Raw genomic sequence first — 15,849 nt, 5'->3', positions numbered from 1 at the left:
CTGTGAACTGGCCTTATCTTATTGTTGAATGAACCGTTTGCTCCCCCAAACCATAAAGAAAAAAAGGACCCCTGACAGTTAAGTCCAGTCACGAACGACTCTGGGGTTCCAGCACTCATCTTGCTTTCCTGGCTGAGGGAGCCGACGTTTGTATGCAGACAGTTTTTCCAGGTCATGTGGCCAGCATGACTAAGCCGCTTCTGGCGAAACCAGAGCAGCACACGGAAATGCCGTTTACCTTCCTGCCAGAGCGGTACCTATTTATCTACTTGCACTTTGACATGCTTTCAAACTGCTAGGGACGCAGGTGGCGCTGTGGTGTAAACCACTGAGCCTTAGGCTTGCTTGGTCAGCGGTTCGAATCCCCGCGACGGGGTGAGCTCCCGTTGCTCGGTCCCAGCTCCTGCCAAACCATAAAGATGGTATAACAAATTTATGGTTGCAAAGAAACTCCAGGTGAACTAGGATTCCCCAAGGCAGCCGAGATTAAGATAACGTTTTCCTGCTTCCAATGGTACTCAGTGGCTGCCGTGAAATATCTGCCTTCCTAATGTTCAATGGGCCAGAACATTCATTAACGATTACATTATTCGGATCCAAGACAAAACACATCATCTCAGAATGTGATAAAAGTACAAGTGAGAAACCTTATCGTGAGACGTGGGGAAATGAGTTCAGGAAGAAGCTCCCTATCAATCACATATGCTAGGAATACATGAACAGCTGGAGGCCCCCTGTCCCCGGGTACCCTGGAATGAGCTGAAAATAATCAGGGGGAGGACAGGCCTTCTATCAGTGAGGACTAGCTGATCATTCTTGGAGCTTATATGTGGTTATTTGCAGCTCAAAGCCATATGTATCCAGGGCACAGAGTTTTCAATAAGCAGAAGGCTGCCTGTCTGAGGTGTTATACCTTCTTTCCTGAACTATCAAGCAGCATGAATTAATTACAGGAAAAAATCTGTCCCAGCCAATGCATCTATATTTGGAAGAATGAGAAGAAAATGCACCCGCTCTATGTTGCTGAAGAAGATGCTGGGGTGTCCAGCAAACTTCAATAGCAATGTTGTAGTATGAGTACCAGTGTCTGTTACCACTATGTCCCAGGCCCGGCTCGCCCATTGACTCTAGTGGCGCAATGCACCACGGCGCCTGGGTGATCAGGGGGCGCTGAGGGGCGCTAAGGGGTGCCCCAGCAAGTGGGGGAGCTTCGCGGCGGCCTCCCTTTTCCCTCCACCAGCCGTGCCGTGAGAGCAGGGAGGGAAGCGAGCGGAACAGGGGCACTAGGACCCTGTTCCGCTCTGCAGCGCCAGGGTCATCCCTCACCCCGGTGCTGCGTTTCATTGGTAGAGGTGACGCCGGCAGCACCTCTACCAATGAAACGCAGCGCCCTGTTGGCGGGAAGGAACCCGCCATGGCCCGGCCTGCCCAGGCACCCCACTCCGCTGGGAGAAGGGAGGAAGGCCACGTGGCGCTACGGCGTCCCCTCCCCCACTCAATCCGGCAGCATCGGACAGGCAGGCAGCCTCCGGCACAGCGCGGCCCTGCTGTGAGGTGTGGGGGCCGCCGTGAGGCGCCCGCCGCTTGGCACGCCAGGTAAGAGTTTTCCTTTTTTAAAAAGGGGGGAGGGGTGCCCGAGGGATCCCTGCACCAGGGCGCCCGATGACCTTAAGACGGCCCTGCTACGTCCAGTGATATATTTGAATGGTGATTCTAAGCAATATGCTGTTGCTGTTTTTAATCCTGACTCCTACGTATTTGTGTGCTTGCTAATAGTTAGCCAGGCAGCCATAGGAATATATAGGATACCTTCTTAGATTGAGTCAGACCAGTGATTCAGTCTAGCTCAGTACTGTCTTTACCGAGTTGCAGTGATTCTTCAAGGTTTCAGACAGAGGTCTTTCCCAGCCCTACCTGGAGATGACAAGAATTACACCTGGGGCCTTAGCCTTCTGCATGCAGTGCTCTATGTGCCTCCCCTAGAAACAGGAATGACGAGGTTTGTACACTGCTCAATCTGCATTCAAAATGGTCCCCTTCCCCCAGCCTTGCTGTTCAACAGCTTCTACTTATGGTGAATGAATACGTTATAACAGGGATGGCCAACTCCCAAGAGACTGCGATCTACTCAGAGTTAAAAACTGGCAGTGATCTACCCCCTTTCTTGGGGTTCAGGTCAAAGTTGTTGAGCTTTTTTCAGGGAGGAGGAGGGGCTGTTTTTTTAGGATTTAGGTCAAAGTTTTTGAGTGGTTTTTTAAAGGGAGTAGGAAAGTGACGTTTTGATGGGCTGCAGGTTGAAAATGTTGAGCTTTTTTAAGGGGTGCCATAGTTGTTGAGCTTCTTTGGGGGGAGCCAGTGATCTACCAGTGATCTACTACAGATGTCCAGTGATCTACCGGTAGATCACGATCTACCTGTTGGACATGCCTGCGTTATAAGAATTTTAAGGTCTTAGATATATAGAATTTTAAGGTCTTAGATATATTTAGGGAAGCTTTTAATGTTTAATAGATTATTGTATTTTAATATTTTGTTGGAAGCCGCCCAGAGTGGCTGGGGAAACCCAGCCAGATGGGCGGGGTATAAATAATAAATTGTTGTTGTTGTTGTTGTTGATAAATGTACAAGGCAAACACGTACATAAATATATAAACCACGTCTGAAACAGTATAGGAAGACAGTCCTGAAACCATTTTGACTCCCAAGCTGACCAAGTGTTTCTCTGCAAGGAGGTAGGAGGTGAAAGAAACCTTCCCATTGTCTCAGGAATTAAGTAATTACCATCTCAAAGGAATGGGCAGACTACCAGGAAAGGCAATCAGATAAGGCATTATCAGATAACCTGGCAGACAGGAAAAACAACGACATTCAGATTTCTGTTGTAGACCACCTTTTCTGTGATGTAGACATGATGTATGGGGTGGTCTTGGGCTATAATCCTTTTGTGATGTATGTATGATGTATGACAAGGTGGTTTTGAGCTCCAGGGCAGGGAATTTCAAAATGTCTATATAAGGGCAGGCACACCTTTGTTCTGGGTCCTCCTCCTTTCTCCTGCCTGTGAGGGGAGCACCCTGTTGCAACAGTTCAATAAAGATCAGGCTTACTAGCTGCTTTGCTTCTCAATATTCTCTGGTTGGCCTCTGTTATTTCTCCTACCGATGGAGAACCTACAAAGGACTCTACAAGGGCAGATTTTGTTTACAACAAATGTGCACCGGTGCAGGTGAAGCGCAAACAAGATACCATTTTTGGAAATGTTCTGGTAATCTCTATGGTTGCAGCGGTTTCTTTTTCGTAAGTATAGGTACAGCGACTCTGTCCAGCCTCTGAAACAAAGTTAACAGAACTTTGGTTTAGTGAATGCATGGCATGCAAATAAAATAATTCTAAGAATTGTAAAGATACAGTACAGAGGACTTTCAGGGTACCTTATTTGGGGAGAGTAGCCTCACGGAACACTGTGAAATGGGTTAGATGGTATGATAGTGACTTGTCCCATGGCCAATCCATGAATTTCAGAGCTGAGCTAAAATACCTGGATTGATCACATGTTAATGTCCCTTTAAGAGGGGAAGATACTTTCTCTTACCTAAGTCGGGGTGGGGATCAAGTTTTGGGAGATAGCTCTGATCAGTCTACACTGGGAAACAAGACAACCAAAGATCCTGTTTGGTGTTGCAGTACTCCCATAACATCTCCTGCAGAGGACAAATTCCTCAGTCAGCGCTGTCAGTACACACACAAAAGGCACAAGGCCCGTGACCTGCGCGTTATTTACTGGGGCGATTGCTCATTCATTCCAAATGTGTGTTTGGCTCCAAAGCAAAATAGCTAGACAGGATCTCCCTGAATAGATCTGTTGTTGATTATATCAGTGGCTCCTAGCCCAAAGGCCTTTAACGCTGCTGAGATGCTGCACTTGCGCAATGAACTGAAAGCCAAGTTTCAGTTGTGGTTCCACATTGTATCTACCAAGTGCTTTTATCTTCGTTGCAATCTCACCCGCACTCCATCTGCATGGCAAAAGCATAGTGCTGCATAGTGTTAGAACCACAAGTTATTTACATCTTTCCATGGAGGCGCAGATCAATTCTGTGTCCAGGCAGCTGTTTATCAGCTCCATCTGGTACGCAGGCTGAGACCCTACCTGCCTGCAGACTGTCTCGCCAGAGTGGTGCATGCTCTAATTATCTCCCGCTTGGACTACTGCAATGCGCTCTACCTTTGAAGGTGACCCGGAAACTGCAACTAATCCAGAATGCAGCAGCTAGACTGGTGACTGGGAGCAGCCGCCGAGACCACATAACACCGGTCTTGAAAGATCTACATTGGCTCCCAGTACATTTCCGAGCACAGTTCAAAGTGTTGGTACTGACCTTTAAAGCCCTAAATGGCCTCGGTCCAGTATACCTGAATGAGCGTCTCCACCCCAATCGTTCTGCCCGGACACTGAGGTCCAGTACCAAGGCCTTCTGGCAGTTCCCTCGTTGTGAGAAGCCAAGTTGCAGGGAACCAGGCAGATGGCCTTCTCGGTGGTGGCGCCCGCCCTGTGGAATGCCCTCCCATCAGATGTCAAAGAGAAAAACAGCTACCAGATTTTTAGAAGACATCTGAAGGCAGCCCTATTTAGGGAGGCTTTTAATGTTTAATAGATTATTTTATTTCATTTCCTGTTGGGAGCCGCCCAGAGTGGCTGGGTAAACCCAGCCAGATGGGCGGGGTATAAATATATTATTATTATTATTATTATTATTATTATTATTATTATTATTATTATTATTACATCTACAACTTACAATCAAGGATGCCATGTTTGTACATTTGATGTTTCTGGAAACTTCTTGGAACAACTTCATGATTCCATTGTTATCCAAGGCTTACAAAGGGATGTTTGGAGGAAAAGGATGCTATTAGCGGAAGGATTTAAACCAAGTCTACTGCTTCCATTGGAAGAGCTGTACAATGGTGTGTCCAGCACAGCCAGGGTTTGGGCAAAGTACACAAAACAATCTAGCTTCTGCATCACTCTGGTTCTCAACACATCACCTGAAATGAACCATGAGCAGGGACCATGGACAAGACAGGCTGTTGCAGGCTGGACCTTCACTTATCCTTACTGGGGAAGGTCAATAAGTGCACTAGGCTTGTTTGCTTATAATCTCCCTTTGGGCATTATTAATTGTGAGATAAGGCAATAAGGATCCAGAAAGAACAGATGACTTGTTCCGATTGATGGAGAAGCCTGAAAATCTTCCAGAAATTGTATATAAGCATTTAGTGGGCACAAGTGAGCAGGGAATTACTAGGGGGTTATTTTACACTTACTAATATTTCAGCTGTGATAAATTCATTGATTTTTAAATGCTGTGGGCAGTATTTTACTAATGAGCCTCATCAGCAAAGGGATCTCTGCTTGCACAGCAGGAATACCCTCCCTCTGCTTCCTGTGTGCCCACATCCCCTCCCCAAATCTGTTCCAGGGGGTTGGGAGAACCCCCGAACATATTTAGGGGGTGCATGAGAGAGGAGAGGGAGATAACATTCCCTTGTGCTAGCAGAAATGCTGAGAGAATGATTACTTTAGTGCTACACTGGATTCTACTCCAGTGTTGTTTTCTACCCTGAACCTTTAGGGGTAAGGAGGCATTAAAAAATCGAGATAAAGAATCAAGAGAGACAGAAAGGAAATAATTTTCAGGATGCATTTTTCAAGAAACAGAAAAGCTTAAAAGCACTGGTGGTTTCTCCAAGCAGTCAGCCGAACCCAGACTAAGCAATGTCACTGCTATTTCACATTGAGGCCAAAATGAGGGTGAAATTGTGAAGTCCAAACTGTAAAAGCTTTGCATCACTAAGAAGTCTGGATCATAGAATAGAACATCTACAGTATTGGCCCAAATATAAGCCACGCCCACAAATAAGCTGCACCTTTAAAATTCAGGGGGGGGGGTAAAGAAAAAAAGACAATACCAGAATATAAGCCACTCTCTTAAAATTCTGCAGGCACTCACACCCATAAATGGCAAATGTAGAAGAAAATCCTACAGGTACCGGTACTAGAGAGGACCCGCAAGTGGGTTAAACACCTGTTTGTGGCACCGTAAATGCAAATAAAAAAATCAATACTGCACTGTAAAATATGGGCAAAGCGATGAATGACATTAGAATTATGCCGGTAATTGCACACACAAAAATTGTTCCATTTTACCATATGTCTGTTTTAGCAGTGATATCATAAAAATCAATTTTTGTAAGGTCAAGAATTGAAGCTGCATTTTAACTTTTCATGGTCGGAATTTGAAAAAAAAAGTGTGGCTTATATTCAGGCCAATACGGTATATAAGATGCTGTTTGCTCCCAATAAATCCTTCTTCACACAAAGCATGAAAAACCTAGCTTTTTATATGATTGAAAAGGAGACAGGGGCAAACAGTCTTATGAACTAAGAAAGATAAATTGCCCAGGAATCAGGAGTTTATGGAACATTAACAGAACTGCCTTAGCAATTGCAAAGAAATAATTAGGAGACAGTTGAACCAAGGAAACCTTGTCTCTAAACATTGCTTTGTCATCTTAGACAAGTGGACAGATTTGGGAACAGAAGGAATAATAGATCCCACAGATTAAAAATAGAGGCTATTTCAGAACAGTGACATTGGGAAAGAACATCAGGATGAAACAAATGGAAAGTAATTAAGTTGGAGCTGAATTTCGAAGGTAATTACTCTTGGGAACGAAAACTACCATTTGGATGAAAACCAGTAATTTAAGCTGCCATACTTTGTTTTAACCAGGGTCAGAATTGACATGTGGAAAAAAGAATGGAGAAATCTGTCAATTTCAGCATCGCTCAGCTTCTCATTTCCCCAATCTTAAGTCTTAATCACATTTCCACAACACTTTGTGATTTTTCTTTAAGCCCTCATGAAAATTCGGAAATGTATTATTATTATTATTAGTAGTAGTAGTAGTAGTAGTAGTACAACAACAACCCCACCCACCGTTCACCAGCGGATTCCAGAGTGGATTACAACAATCTGAAATTAACAATTGACCTTTTGTGACACACCACTCCAAAGTGATTGTTTTTAGAGGCATACAAAAGGACCATGATTTGACTAAAAATGTGGTGTCAAGGGGCAGAAGCTTTTGGATTTCATTCAGGATTCCCCCCTACTATCTCTCCAATAATTAGAGGAGGGAGCTCATATTGAAAGAAACTGCCTGGGGGGGTGGGAGCTGCAGCGACAAAGACAGTGGATGGGGGAAGAGACAGCGCGCGCGCACACACACACACACACACACACACACACACACACACCTTACCTTCCAAGTCCCGGACTGCAGAATCCGGGACTGGCAGCCGTGTGACACTGGACGTTGCGTCGACGTAACTTCCGGTGTCGCTTTGCCCTTCTATGGGCACCAAAATGGCCACCACCGGCTTCAAAAGTCGCATCTACGCATGACCGGAAGTGCGTCGACGCAACTTCCGGTGTCGGACCGCCCATATATGGGCACCAAAATGGCCGCCGCCTACACCGGAAGTTGCGTCTACGCACTTCCGGTCATGCGTAGATGCGACTTTTGAAGCTGGCGGCGGGCATTTTTTGTGCCCATAGAAGGGCAAATCGGAAAGAAAAAAATGACCGCCGGCAGGAGAAAATAACGGAGAAAAACAGGAGACAAAGTGATACGGGGGACTACCGGGAAAAGGTAAGTAAAAACGGGGGTTTCCCGGCGAAAACGGGGTACTTGGCAGCTATCACACACACACACACACAAACGCCTGCAGTCCAGCTGTGCGTCCCTTTGTCCAGCTTCCCACCCTTGCTTTAGCTGGGACATGAATCTATGTGCTGCAGTTGTGTTGTTTGGGCTTGAAGGGAAGTATGAAGGAAAAAGAAGAAGAAAAGTTGGGTCTGGAATTGGAAACCATGAAACAATTGTGGACTGGGAGGATCATAATTTTTAGGAAACATCAGAAGCAGAGGGCATGGCAACACTTCAGAACTTCCATCTGAACACAAAACATTTTCTCCACAACCATTCATTCCTGAGATTCTGGTGACTTAGCTTACACACCCAATTGTGGCGTTGAGGAATCCGGTTACTTCAGAAAACTGAGGCCAGTCGAGCTCATTGGCAAAAGCCTCAGGAAGGTTGGAAAATGCCTTCTATAAAAGAGATTAAGAAATCAGGATGGGTTTTGTTTCCTGTACTTGCCCTTCACACAATTGTCTCATGGTGGGTTACAAGAATGGGCCCCCATGCCCAGAACATTGGCAATAAACTTGATTATTCTCTTCATACTAGCTTTTAATGTAATACGAAGTTCAAGCAGTTTAAATACAGTTAAAAGGACACAGCTATAGGGCATAAACAAATTAGTTATCAAGAATTATAGATCAGACATGGAAAATATATGCATTTCTTTTTGGGATTTTATTGCTAGAGATCAGCTACCGGTACGTCTTGAGTATAGGAAGGCTGCCCTCCTGGCCTGGTGCCATCCTTAGCACTATCCAAGGGGTGGGTAACCTTTATTGCCCTTTCGGGCCAGATCCTTATCTGGCCCCACCCCTGTGGGGCTCCGGGGGGAAGCAGTGTTTGCTACACAGCACAGCTTTGGCCCTTCCCAGGGGGCCACCATTTTCCTGTGGCACCAGGGGAAGGGTGCCATGTTGGACCCTCCATTTGGAGCAAGCCTGGGTTGCACGACCAATCAGGTCAGGGACCATAGCTGCCAAGTCTCCCGTATTCCCCGGGAAACCCCTGTTTTTCCAGCTGTTTACCGCTGGCAGCCCGGATTTTTTAAAAAAAACCCGTAAATCCCCCGGATTCTTACCGGCCCGGGGAGGCTCCTTCTGCGCATGTCTGGAGTCTCTGGACATGCGCAGAAGCGATTTCTGGCGCTGCAGCCATTTTGGAAAAGGGCAGAGCATGCGTAGAAGTGACTTCCGGTGCTGCTCTGCCCAGTTTCAAAAATGGCCGCAGCGCAACTTCCGGTGCCGCACTGCTGTTGATCCCGGATTTTTCAATCTGGGAGTTGGCACCCATGTCAGGGACACAGGGGTTGTGCCCTGCCTGCCCCTGCCATATTTAAGATGGCAGACAGATGCAGACCACCCTCTTTGCTGACTGTTGCGGGACTGCAGAATCCGGGACCGGCAGCCGTGTGACACCGGAAGTTGCGTCGACGTAACTTCCGGTGTTGCTTTGCCCTTCTATGGGCACAAAAAATGGCCACCGCCGGCTTCGAAAGTCACTTGTACGCATGTCAGGAAGTGCGTCGACGCAACTTCCGGTGTCGCTCCACCCATCTATGGGCACCAAAAATGGCCGCCGCCGACACCGGAAGTTGCGTCTATGCACTTCCGGACATGCGTAGATGCGACTTTTGAAGCCGGCGGTGGCCATTTTTGGTGCCCATAGAAGGGCAAATTGGAAAGAAAAAAAAGGGCTGCCGGCAGGAGAAAATAACGGAGAAAAACGGGAGACGAAGTGATACGGGGGACCACTGGGAAAAGGTAAGTAAAAACGGGGGTCTCCCGGGGGAAACGGGGTACTTGGCAGCTATGCGCCCTCCGTGTTGTGACACCACTGGGTAGGTCTAAGCCTTGAGGACTAAGCATTGCTTCAAAATACTGTATAAGGCATTTGCACATAGAGGAAAATAGTTACGGAGAAGTTGAAAAATGTGAATATCCAAGATTTACAAAGAAATGCTGACACAATCTAAAACGCTAGCTTGAGCACACCACTTTCAAGCTTCATTGTCATTACTGCCATTATCCGGAGTATTGTTACCACATTTATTAGGCATGATCATCTCAATTATCACTGCCTCTGATTTATTATGCTCGTCCCCTGCTCTGTCATCAGTGTGATTCCTATAATCATTTTTTTTTATAAAGCATTAACGAAGAAAAACAACAGCCAATTTCGAATATTTAAATCAGTCAAGGCTCTCCAAAGAGAAAATTAAAACTGCAAACAATGTGGTTTGCAATTTGAATGCTGCCCACAATGCAGCAATAATTATTGGTGCTGAATATTTACTTTCAGCATTGCAGTTTCCCCTCCCAATTTCCCTTCGAAGGTTTCAATAAGCCACTTGGGTAGTTCCTTTCTCTCTTTTTTTGGAAGAAAATCAAGAGCACTTTTTAAGCCATCATGTGGTGGTCGTGGGCAGAAGTTTGCTTTACCTAGATGATTAGCAGTAGATTGGCAACTATTTCTGACTCCCAACTATATAACAAAAAGTAAAATTGCAAGTAAACAAAATCACTCTTGCCTTGGCTTGCCTTAGGCTAATCCCTTAGCGTCCCTCACCCGTAAAATATGAACATTAATTGCTTGTCATCACATGCTTCACATAGTTCTGCTGCCTGATTTATTTTTTACTTTAGACAAATGGAAGTTCACAGAAAGAACACTTGCTGTGCCCTTTCCCTCCTGCAACCCCTAGAAAGCCTCTCTGGAGGGCTGGGTGGTGTCTCTTGAACATGTTATTCAGATGGTTATAATGGTGGTTATAGGACAGTCTGATTTCTTCAGGCACAAGGTGGCTATGAGCTTATTTGTTGTTATTGACCTGGTTCAAACAGAATAGGGCACCCCAAGAAAACACAGCTTCCACATAAACAATTTGAGAGCACCCTCTTGCACCCTTTCCTTGTCTCATATGTTTGGCTGCAGAGGAAACATCATGGCCTCTTGAACGACAGACACTTTCGTTTTCCAAACCAGAAGGGTGTAATGCGGGTTCTCTATTATAGAGAGCATGATTTGCAGTGGGGGCTAGCAAACCACGCCTGTGTCAAAGGTGGGGGCATGAGTGGACACTGTTTGATTGGATCTGGGCTGTTGTTGGGCATAATCGCATGACTTCATTGGTTGCCTGTATTCAGGGGCCGGTAGGATTTTTCCCCATTTGGCTGATTGGCTGGTGCCATCTGGGTTTTCGACTACTGCATAGCAAATAGTCACAACTTGTAAGGTTGGCGGTTAGGCATTGGTTATTTTGGTTGTATTAAAGGGTCTTATTGATTAAGTTGGCCCCAAGTTTATGCCTGCGTTGTTGGGGAAATCCCGGTCAGGAATACAGGGGCTCTATGCTGTGTCCGTAACCCCAAGGTAGGGGGCCAGGACGGCGTATTGAGGCCCCTGGGAGCCTGAAGGGAGTGGGGAGAGTTCATTGCACCCGGGTCCCCGTCTCTCCCTGTTGGATTTCCCCGTGTTGACAAGGCAAGTTATTATTATTATCATTTCTGTCCTTAGGTGACAGTTGAGAACCAATGCCTACGCAACCACTCACATGGTTTGGATTCAATAAAGATGTGGCCAAATTCATGCCAAAAACCATTAAACTTAAATCCTGTCTATGCTGTGAGTTATTTGGGGGGTGGTTTGGGGACCTCCACATGCAAGGGTTCTCTTAATGTTGGCTGAAGGGCTTCCCACAAATCTGTCTTCTGCCTACGGCACTGTTGTCAAGGGCTCCTGCAAATACTTATTCCCTACCCTAATGATGAACATTTCATTAGCGATAAGTAGTAATTCTACTGTAGTCAGCACAGCAGAAGACAAAAACGCCTGAGATGAGAACAGAGGTGTGATTACTTGTGGGGGAGGCTACGGTATAATGGCCAAAAGACCCAGATACCTGCGAGACCACCTGCTTCCTTCTACACCTGCCCAGACTTTGCAGTCATTGAAGGATGCCCCTTCTCTGAGATACAGTATGTGCTGATTTGTAAGAGGACATTCTCAATAATATCACCCCAATTCTGGAATGCCCTCCTCTCTAAAGTACCAATACTGATGGAGTTTTGACACCAGGGAAAACCGTAGATATTTCATCCAAGCATTTGGTTAAAGTGGTGCCCCCACCCGCTGGCTTCTGTAGTTACAGCGTTAGTATATTGTCCGCTTTCACATTAAGTTGCATTTAAATGAAATATTGCTTTACAGTGGTACCTCTACTTACGAATAACTCTACTTACGAATGTTTCTACTTACGAATGGACCTCCGTCCGCCATCTTGGATGCAGTTTAGATAGGATTTTTTTCTACTTAAGAATTTTTAGATAGGATTGCTTCTACTTACGAATTTTTTCTCCCAATGCATTCCTATGGGATTCGACTTACAATTTTTTTCGACTTACAAATGTGCGTTCGGAACGCATTAAATTCGTAAGTAGAGGTACCACTGTATTGTATTTTAATGTTGTTTCTTGCTCTTTGTATTGTATTTTAATGTTGTTTCTTGGGATTGTGTGATGAAAGAAGAGTGGGTTATAAATAATTGTAACCAACCAACCAAGGGAGGAACAAGGCACATCCATGGTACTAATAAACTCAACAGATGTTTTCCTTTCTAAAGAAGAGTTTCTGGTTTCTTAATATATCTTGAAAACCTCCCATGATTATTACAGCAGTGGCTGAAAGTGATCATCCCCCAGAAATATATAGACACTCAATGGGCACCTTTTATAATAGAGGGCAGTTATAATGGGCACCCTTAGTAATTACAGTAAAGTGAATTACAGTATAGGACGGCCAATTGAGACCAGTACAATGACCAGCTGAAACGACATACCACTGACATTTGTGATGCTGTCACCCATTCAGGAGGGATGTGAAAATGAGCCCCAGCTGAATCGCCCAACAAAATGATTCCCTTGGATTCTGTGCCTACGGAAGACAATTAATAATTTTAAAAGCTTAATTATTTGTTCTCTCATTGCAAACCCGTATGCTGCAAAAAGCACAACCACATTAAGAAAATCCACACACCAGTCCCAGCACACAAAGAGCAATCAAAACAACGATTTGGCCATTTGTGCTCATTTCCAAACCTGAAATAAGATTTTTAACTTCCTCTGCACTATAAATAACCTAAAATATATGGACACATCAATCAAGTTTACAAAAAGTGCATGCTAAATTAGACCAATTTCTATTAGGCCTCTTTTAAAGCTTGAATTGGTACTTTAAAGTGGACCCTGCTGGGAGGAACATAAATTTTTACTATCTGCAGTACGTTCAATAAAAGCAGAGCATTTAGTGAAATCAGGGCATTGAGAGCATTGCTCTCAATTTGGTCTATTAGGGCAAAATTACAAGCTTCTCATAAACACTGACTGCTTCACTGCACCCAGCCTTTAAAGATGGATGATGCCTGATAACATCTCTTGCAATTTCAGGGCACATAAAAAGCAAACTCTAGTCCACAAAAGAGAGAAAATGCCCCCCCCCAATCCACAATTGGGCTAGGTCTTTATTCGCATGCTTTGTGAAACATAAAGAATTCCGGAGACCTAGAAAACTTGCTCACTAAGCTGGAGTTTGGCCTACTGTGTCCTGAGAACCAGCTCAAAGAAACTGGCTTTTTTTAAAATCAGGAAGAAGTATAACTTCTGCTCCCTCCTTAATGACTAACTGGCTTTGTGTTTGTGGTGGCACAAGAAAAGACCTTGTGGAAGGTCCATGTTAGTTCTATTCAGGGGCGATTTCAATCATGTACAGGCACCATCATTAGATCAATTTGGGTTTGATGAGGAAGTGCACAGTTTTGAGCTCTGCTGTGGGCTAATTTATATACTGCCCACGCGGCATTGTTGCCTCTGTAAAAGAACTCCACGGCTGCCAGCAACAACATTACATCAATAACATATTGTTTATGTGCTACAGGATGTGGAATTCAGAAACACAAGGCTGTTTATATGAATGCAGAAGCATGAGATCTATTCATAGGGCTTCCCAACTCTTTCTATAGAGCTTCTCCTTCTGCCAGGCATGCTGGGGAGTGGGAGCTGAGGGGGTCTGGAGTCCCTCCCCAAAAGCTCATTAACCCCATAGGGAATAATGGGGGTTGCGGCCGGAGCCAGCAGAAAAGACTGTGTGTGTGTGTTAGGGGTGGGTCTAAGCTCAAAGAGAGAAGATGATTGGAGGGCAGAGTGTTGCTGGGGAAACTTGCATGTATCCATTCCTTTGATTGACAGGACGAGTGCTTTTTGGGCTCATTCCTGCTAGTGATTTGAATCTCCCTCCTGCCCACCTCCTTTTTCTTTGCAGGTTTAGAGTGACCTTGCTATGGCGCCGCCTGTATTCAGGGGCCAGTAGGATTTTTTTTCCATTTGGCTGATTGGCTGTGCCATCTGGTTTTTCGCCTACTGCTTAGCAATAGTCACAACTTGTTAGGTTGGCAGGTTAGGCTTTGGTTGATGAGTTTGGGAGGGGCATCGCATGGAGGTGCATGCCCCTCAGTGTTGCTCTTATAGAAGTATTCCGTTAAGGGAATCCTGGGGCTCCGGGGCTCTAGTCCTTACACCCCCGCAATGGGGCCAATACAGAGCACGAGCCTTGGGGAACATTTCTGGTGGGGGAGATGGCTTGGTCTCAGCTATCTCCTCCGCCAGGGGGTGTTTACTTGACTTTCCTACCATAGGAAGTCAGAGCTGGTCCTGTCCCACCGTGGGGCAGAAGATTAACCAAAGCCTAAGGCCAACACTCAAATTAATTTGTAATTTTTGAATAAAGTTGTGACCAAAATTATGCCAAAAACAAAACCTAAAATAATGTGTCTGTCTGAGTTATTGGGGGGAATTTTCTGGGGGTCTTGGCACGCAATTTTCAAGGAGGGGGATGGCCCCCCCCCAAAATCCTGTGGCTCCGCTCCATCTCCTCCTCCCTACCCAGAGCACAAGCGCTTGAGTGCCACGTGATGCACCCCCCATGTGTGTGTGGGGAGTCGGAACCCCTGCTTTTAGCTCAGCCCACCCAACCAACTATGTTTGCCTCAGCCAGCTTCCACCCGGTCTAAGTTCTCCAATGGGTTCTTGTCATTTGCATCACTCCAGCAGGACAGAACGGCAGTATCCTAATCTCCAGAAATCCAAGTTCACAATTTCACTGACTCGTTCACAGCTTCCTTCTAAAAATGCACGAGATTATGACAACATAATATAACCCAGGAACATTGGCTCTTGCAGAATTACTGGTAACTAATTCTGCAATAAGAAAATGAATAAATTTGGACACTCAAAGGCATTTTTTTTTTAAAGAAAGGGAGACTGGCCTGTTGTTTTTTCCTGGTGAAGTGATCCTCCAATTAAATGCTGGCTGATTGACAGCTCTGATTCTCTCCCACACTTGAAATGCTCTTCCTGCCTATTATCACGTGAATCAAGGTTTATATGGTGCCTTTAAAAACTGTGAGGCATTGTGACACAAATACCACAGGCCAATCAACTTCCCACCTGCCAAGCTTGGTTTCCCTGAGCTTGGCCTTCAAAAGGAATCAGCACATCTGACGACAACACAAGGATTGTACCGTTGACCCTCGTTTGTAGTATGTTCATACATTCCCTTTGTTTTGTTTTTCATAATATATTTCAGAATTATTATTATTTTAATGAATCGAGCAATTTGCAATCAATATTTTAAAATTAGAGAAATTACCTTTACAAAATTTCTGCTCATAGGTGATGCCATCTTTTGGATCAACACCCTAATGGATGAGAAAAGAAAATTAACTCATGGAGCTGAATGTGCACGCGTACATACACACACACACACAGAGAGAGAGAGAGAGAGACAGAGAGAGAGAGAGACACAGAGAGAGAGAGAGAAGAATCAATTAAGTTATGCACATTCCTCTTTTCTTTCAGGAATTGTTCCAGCAGCACAATGAAATGCAGGCACCCCAGTCTGTTAGAAAATGTTGAGCAGTAGCAACATGAATACTTGGGGGACCCAAATAGCTGAGGATCACTTTTCTATGATGCGTGGAATGGGCAAAGAGGCTTCCTTTTATCATACACAAAGGGATAGCATGAG

At 45.2% G+C, this 15,849-nt stretch overlaps 1 protein-coding gene across 1 annotated transcript in view; it reads right to left on the bottom strand.

Annotated features, from left to right (window-relative positions):
• Window positions 1-15,849, bottom strand: part of AOAH (acyloxyacyl hydrolase) — a 106,086-nt gene that overhangs the window by 29,514 nt on the left and 60,723 nt on the right. Inside the window, exons 11-14 of the mRNA XM_035129543.3 lie at window positions 15,472-15,520; window positions 12,608-12,702; window positions 8,089-8,180; window positions 3,247-3,329 (exon numbers count right to left, since the gene is read on the bottom strand). Coding sequence (XP_034985434.3) covers window positions 3,247-3,329; window positions 8,089-8,180; window positions 12,608-12,702; window positions 15,472-15,520 — 319 coding nt within the window. The remainder of the gene's footprint in view (window positions 1-3,246; window positions 3,330-8,088; window positions 8,181-12,607; window positions 12,703-15,471; window positions 15,521-15,849) is intronic.

The sequence above is a fragment of the Zootoca vivipara genome, chromosome 11, assembly GCF_965207765.1.
Source record: "Zootoca vivipara chromosome 11, rZooViv2.hap1.1, whole genome shotgun sequence".
In the NCBI taxonomy this organism is placed as follows: domain Eukaryota; kingdom Metazoa; phylum Chordata; class Lepidosauria; order Squamata; family Lacertidae; genus Zootoca; species Zootoca vivipara.
This window is presented reverse-complemented; position numbering and strand designations above follow the sequence as displayed.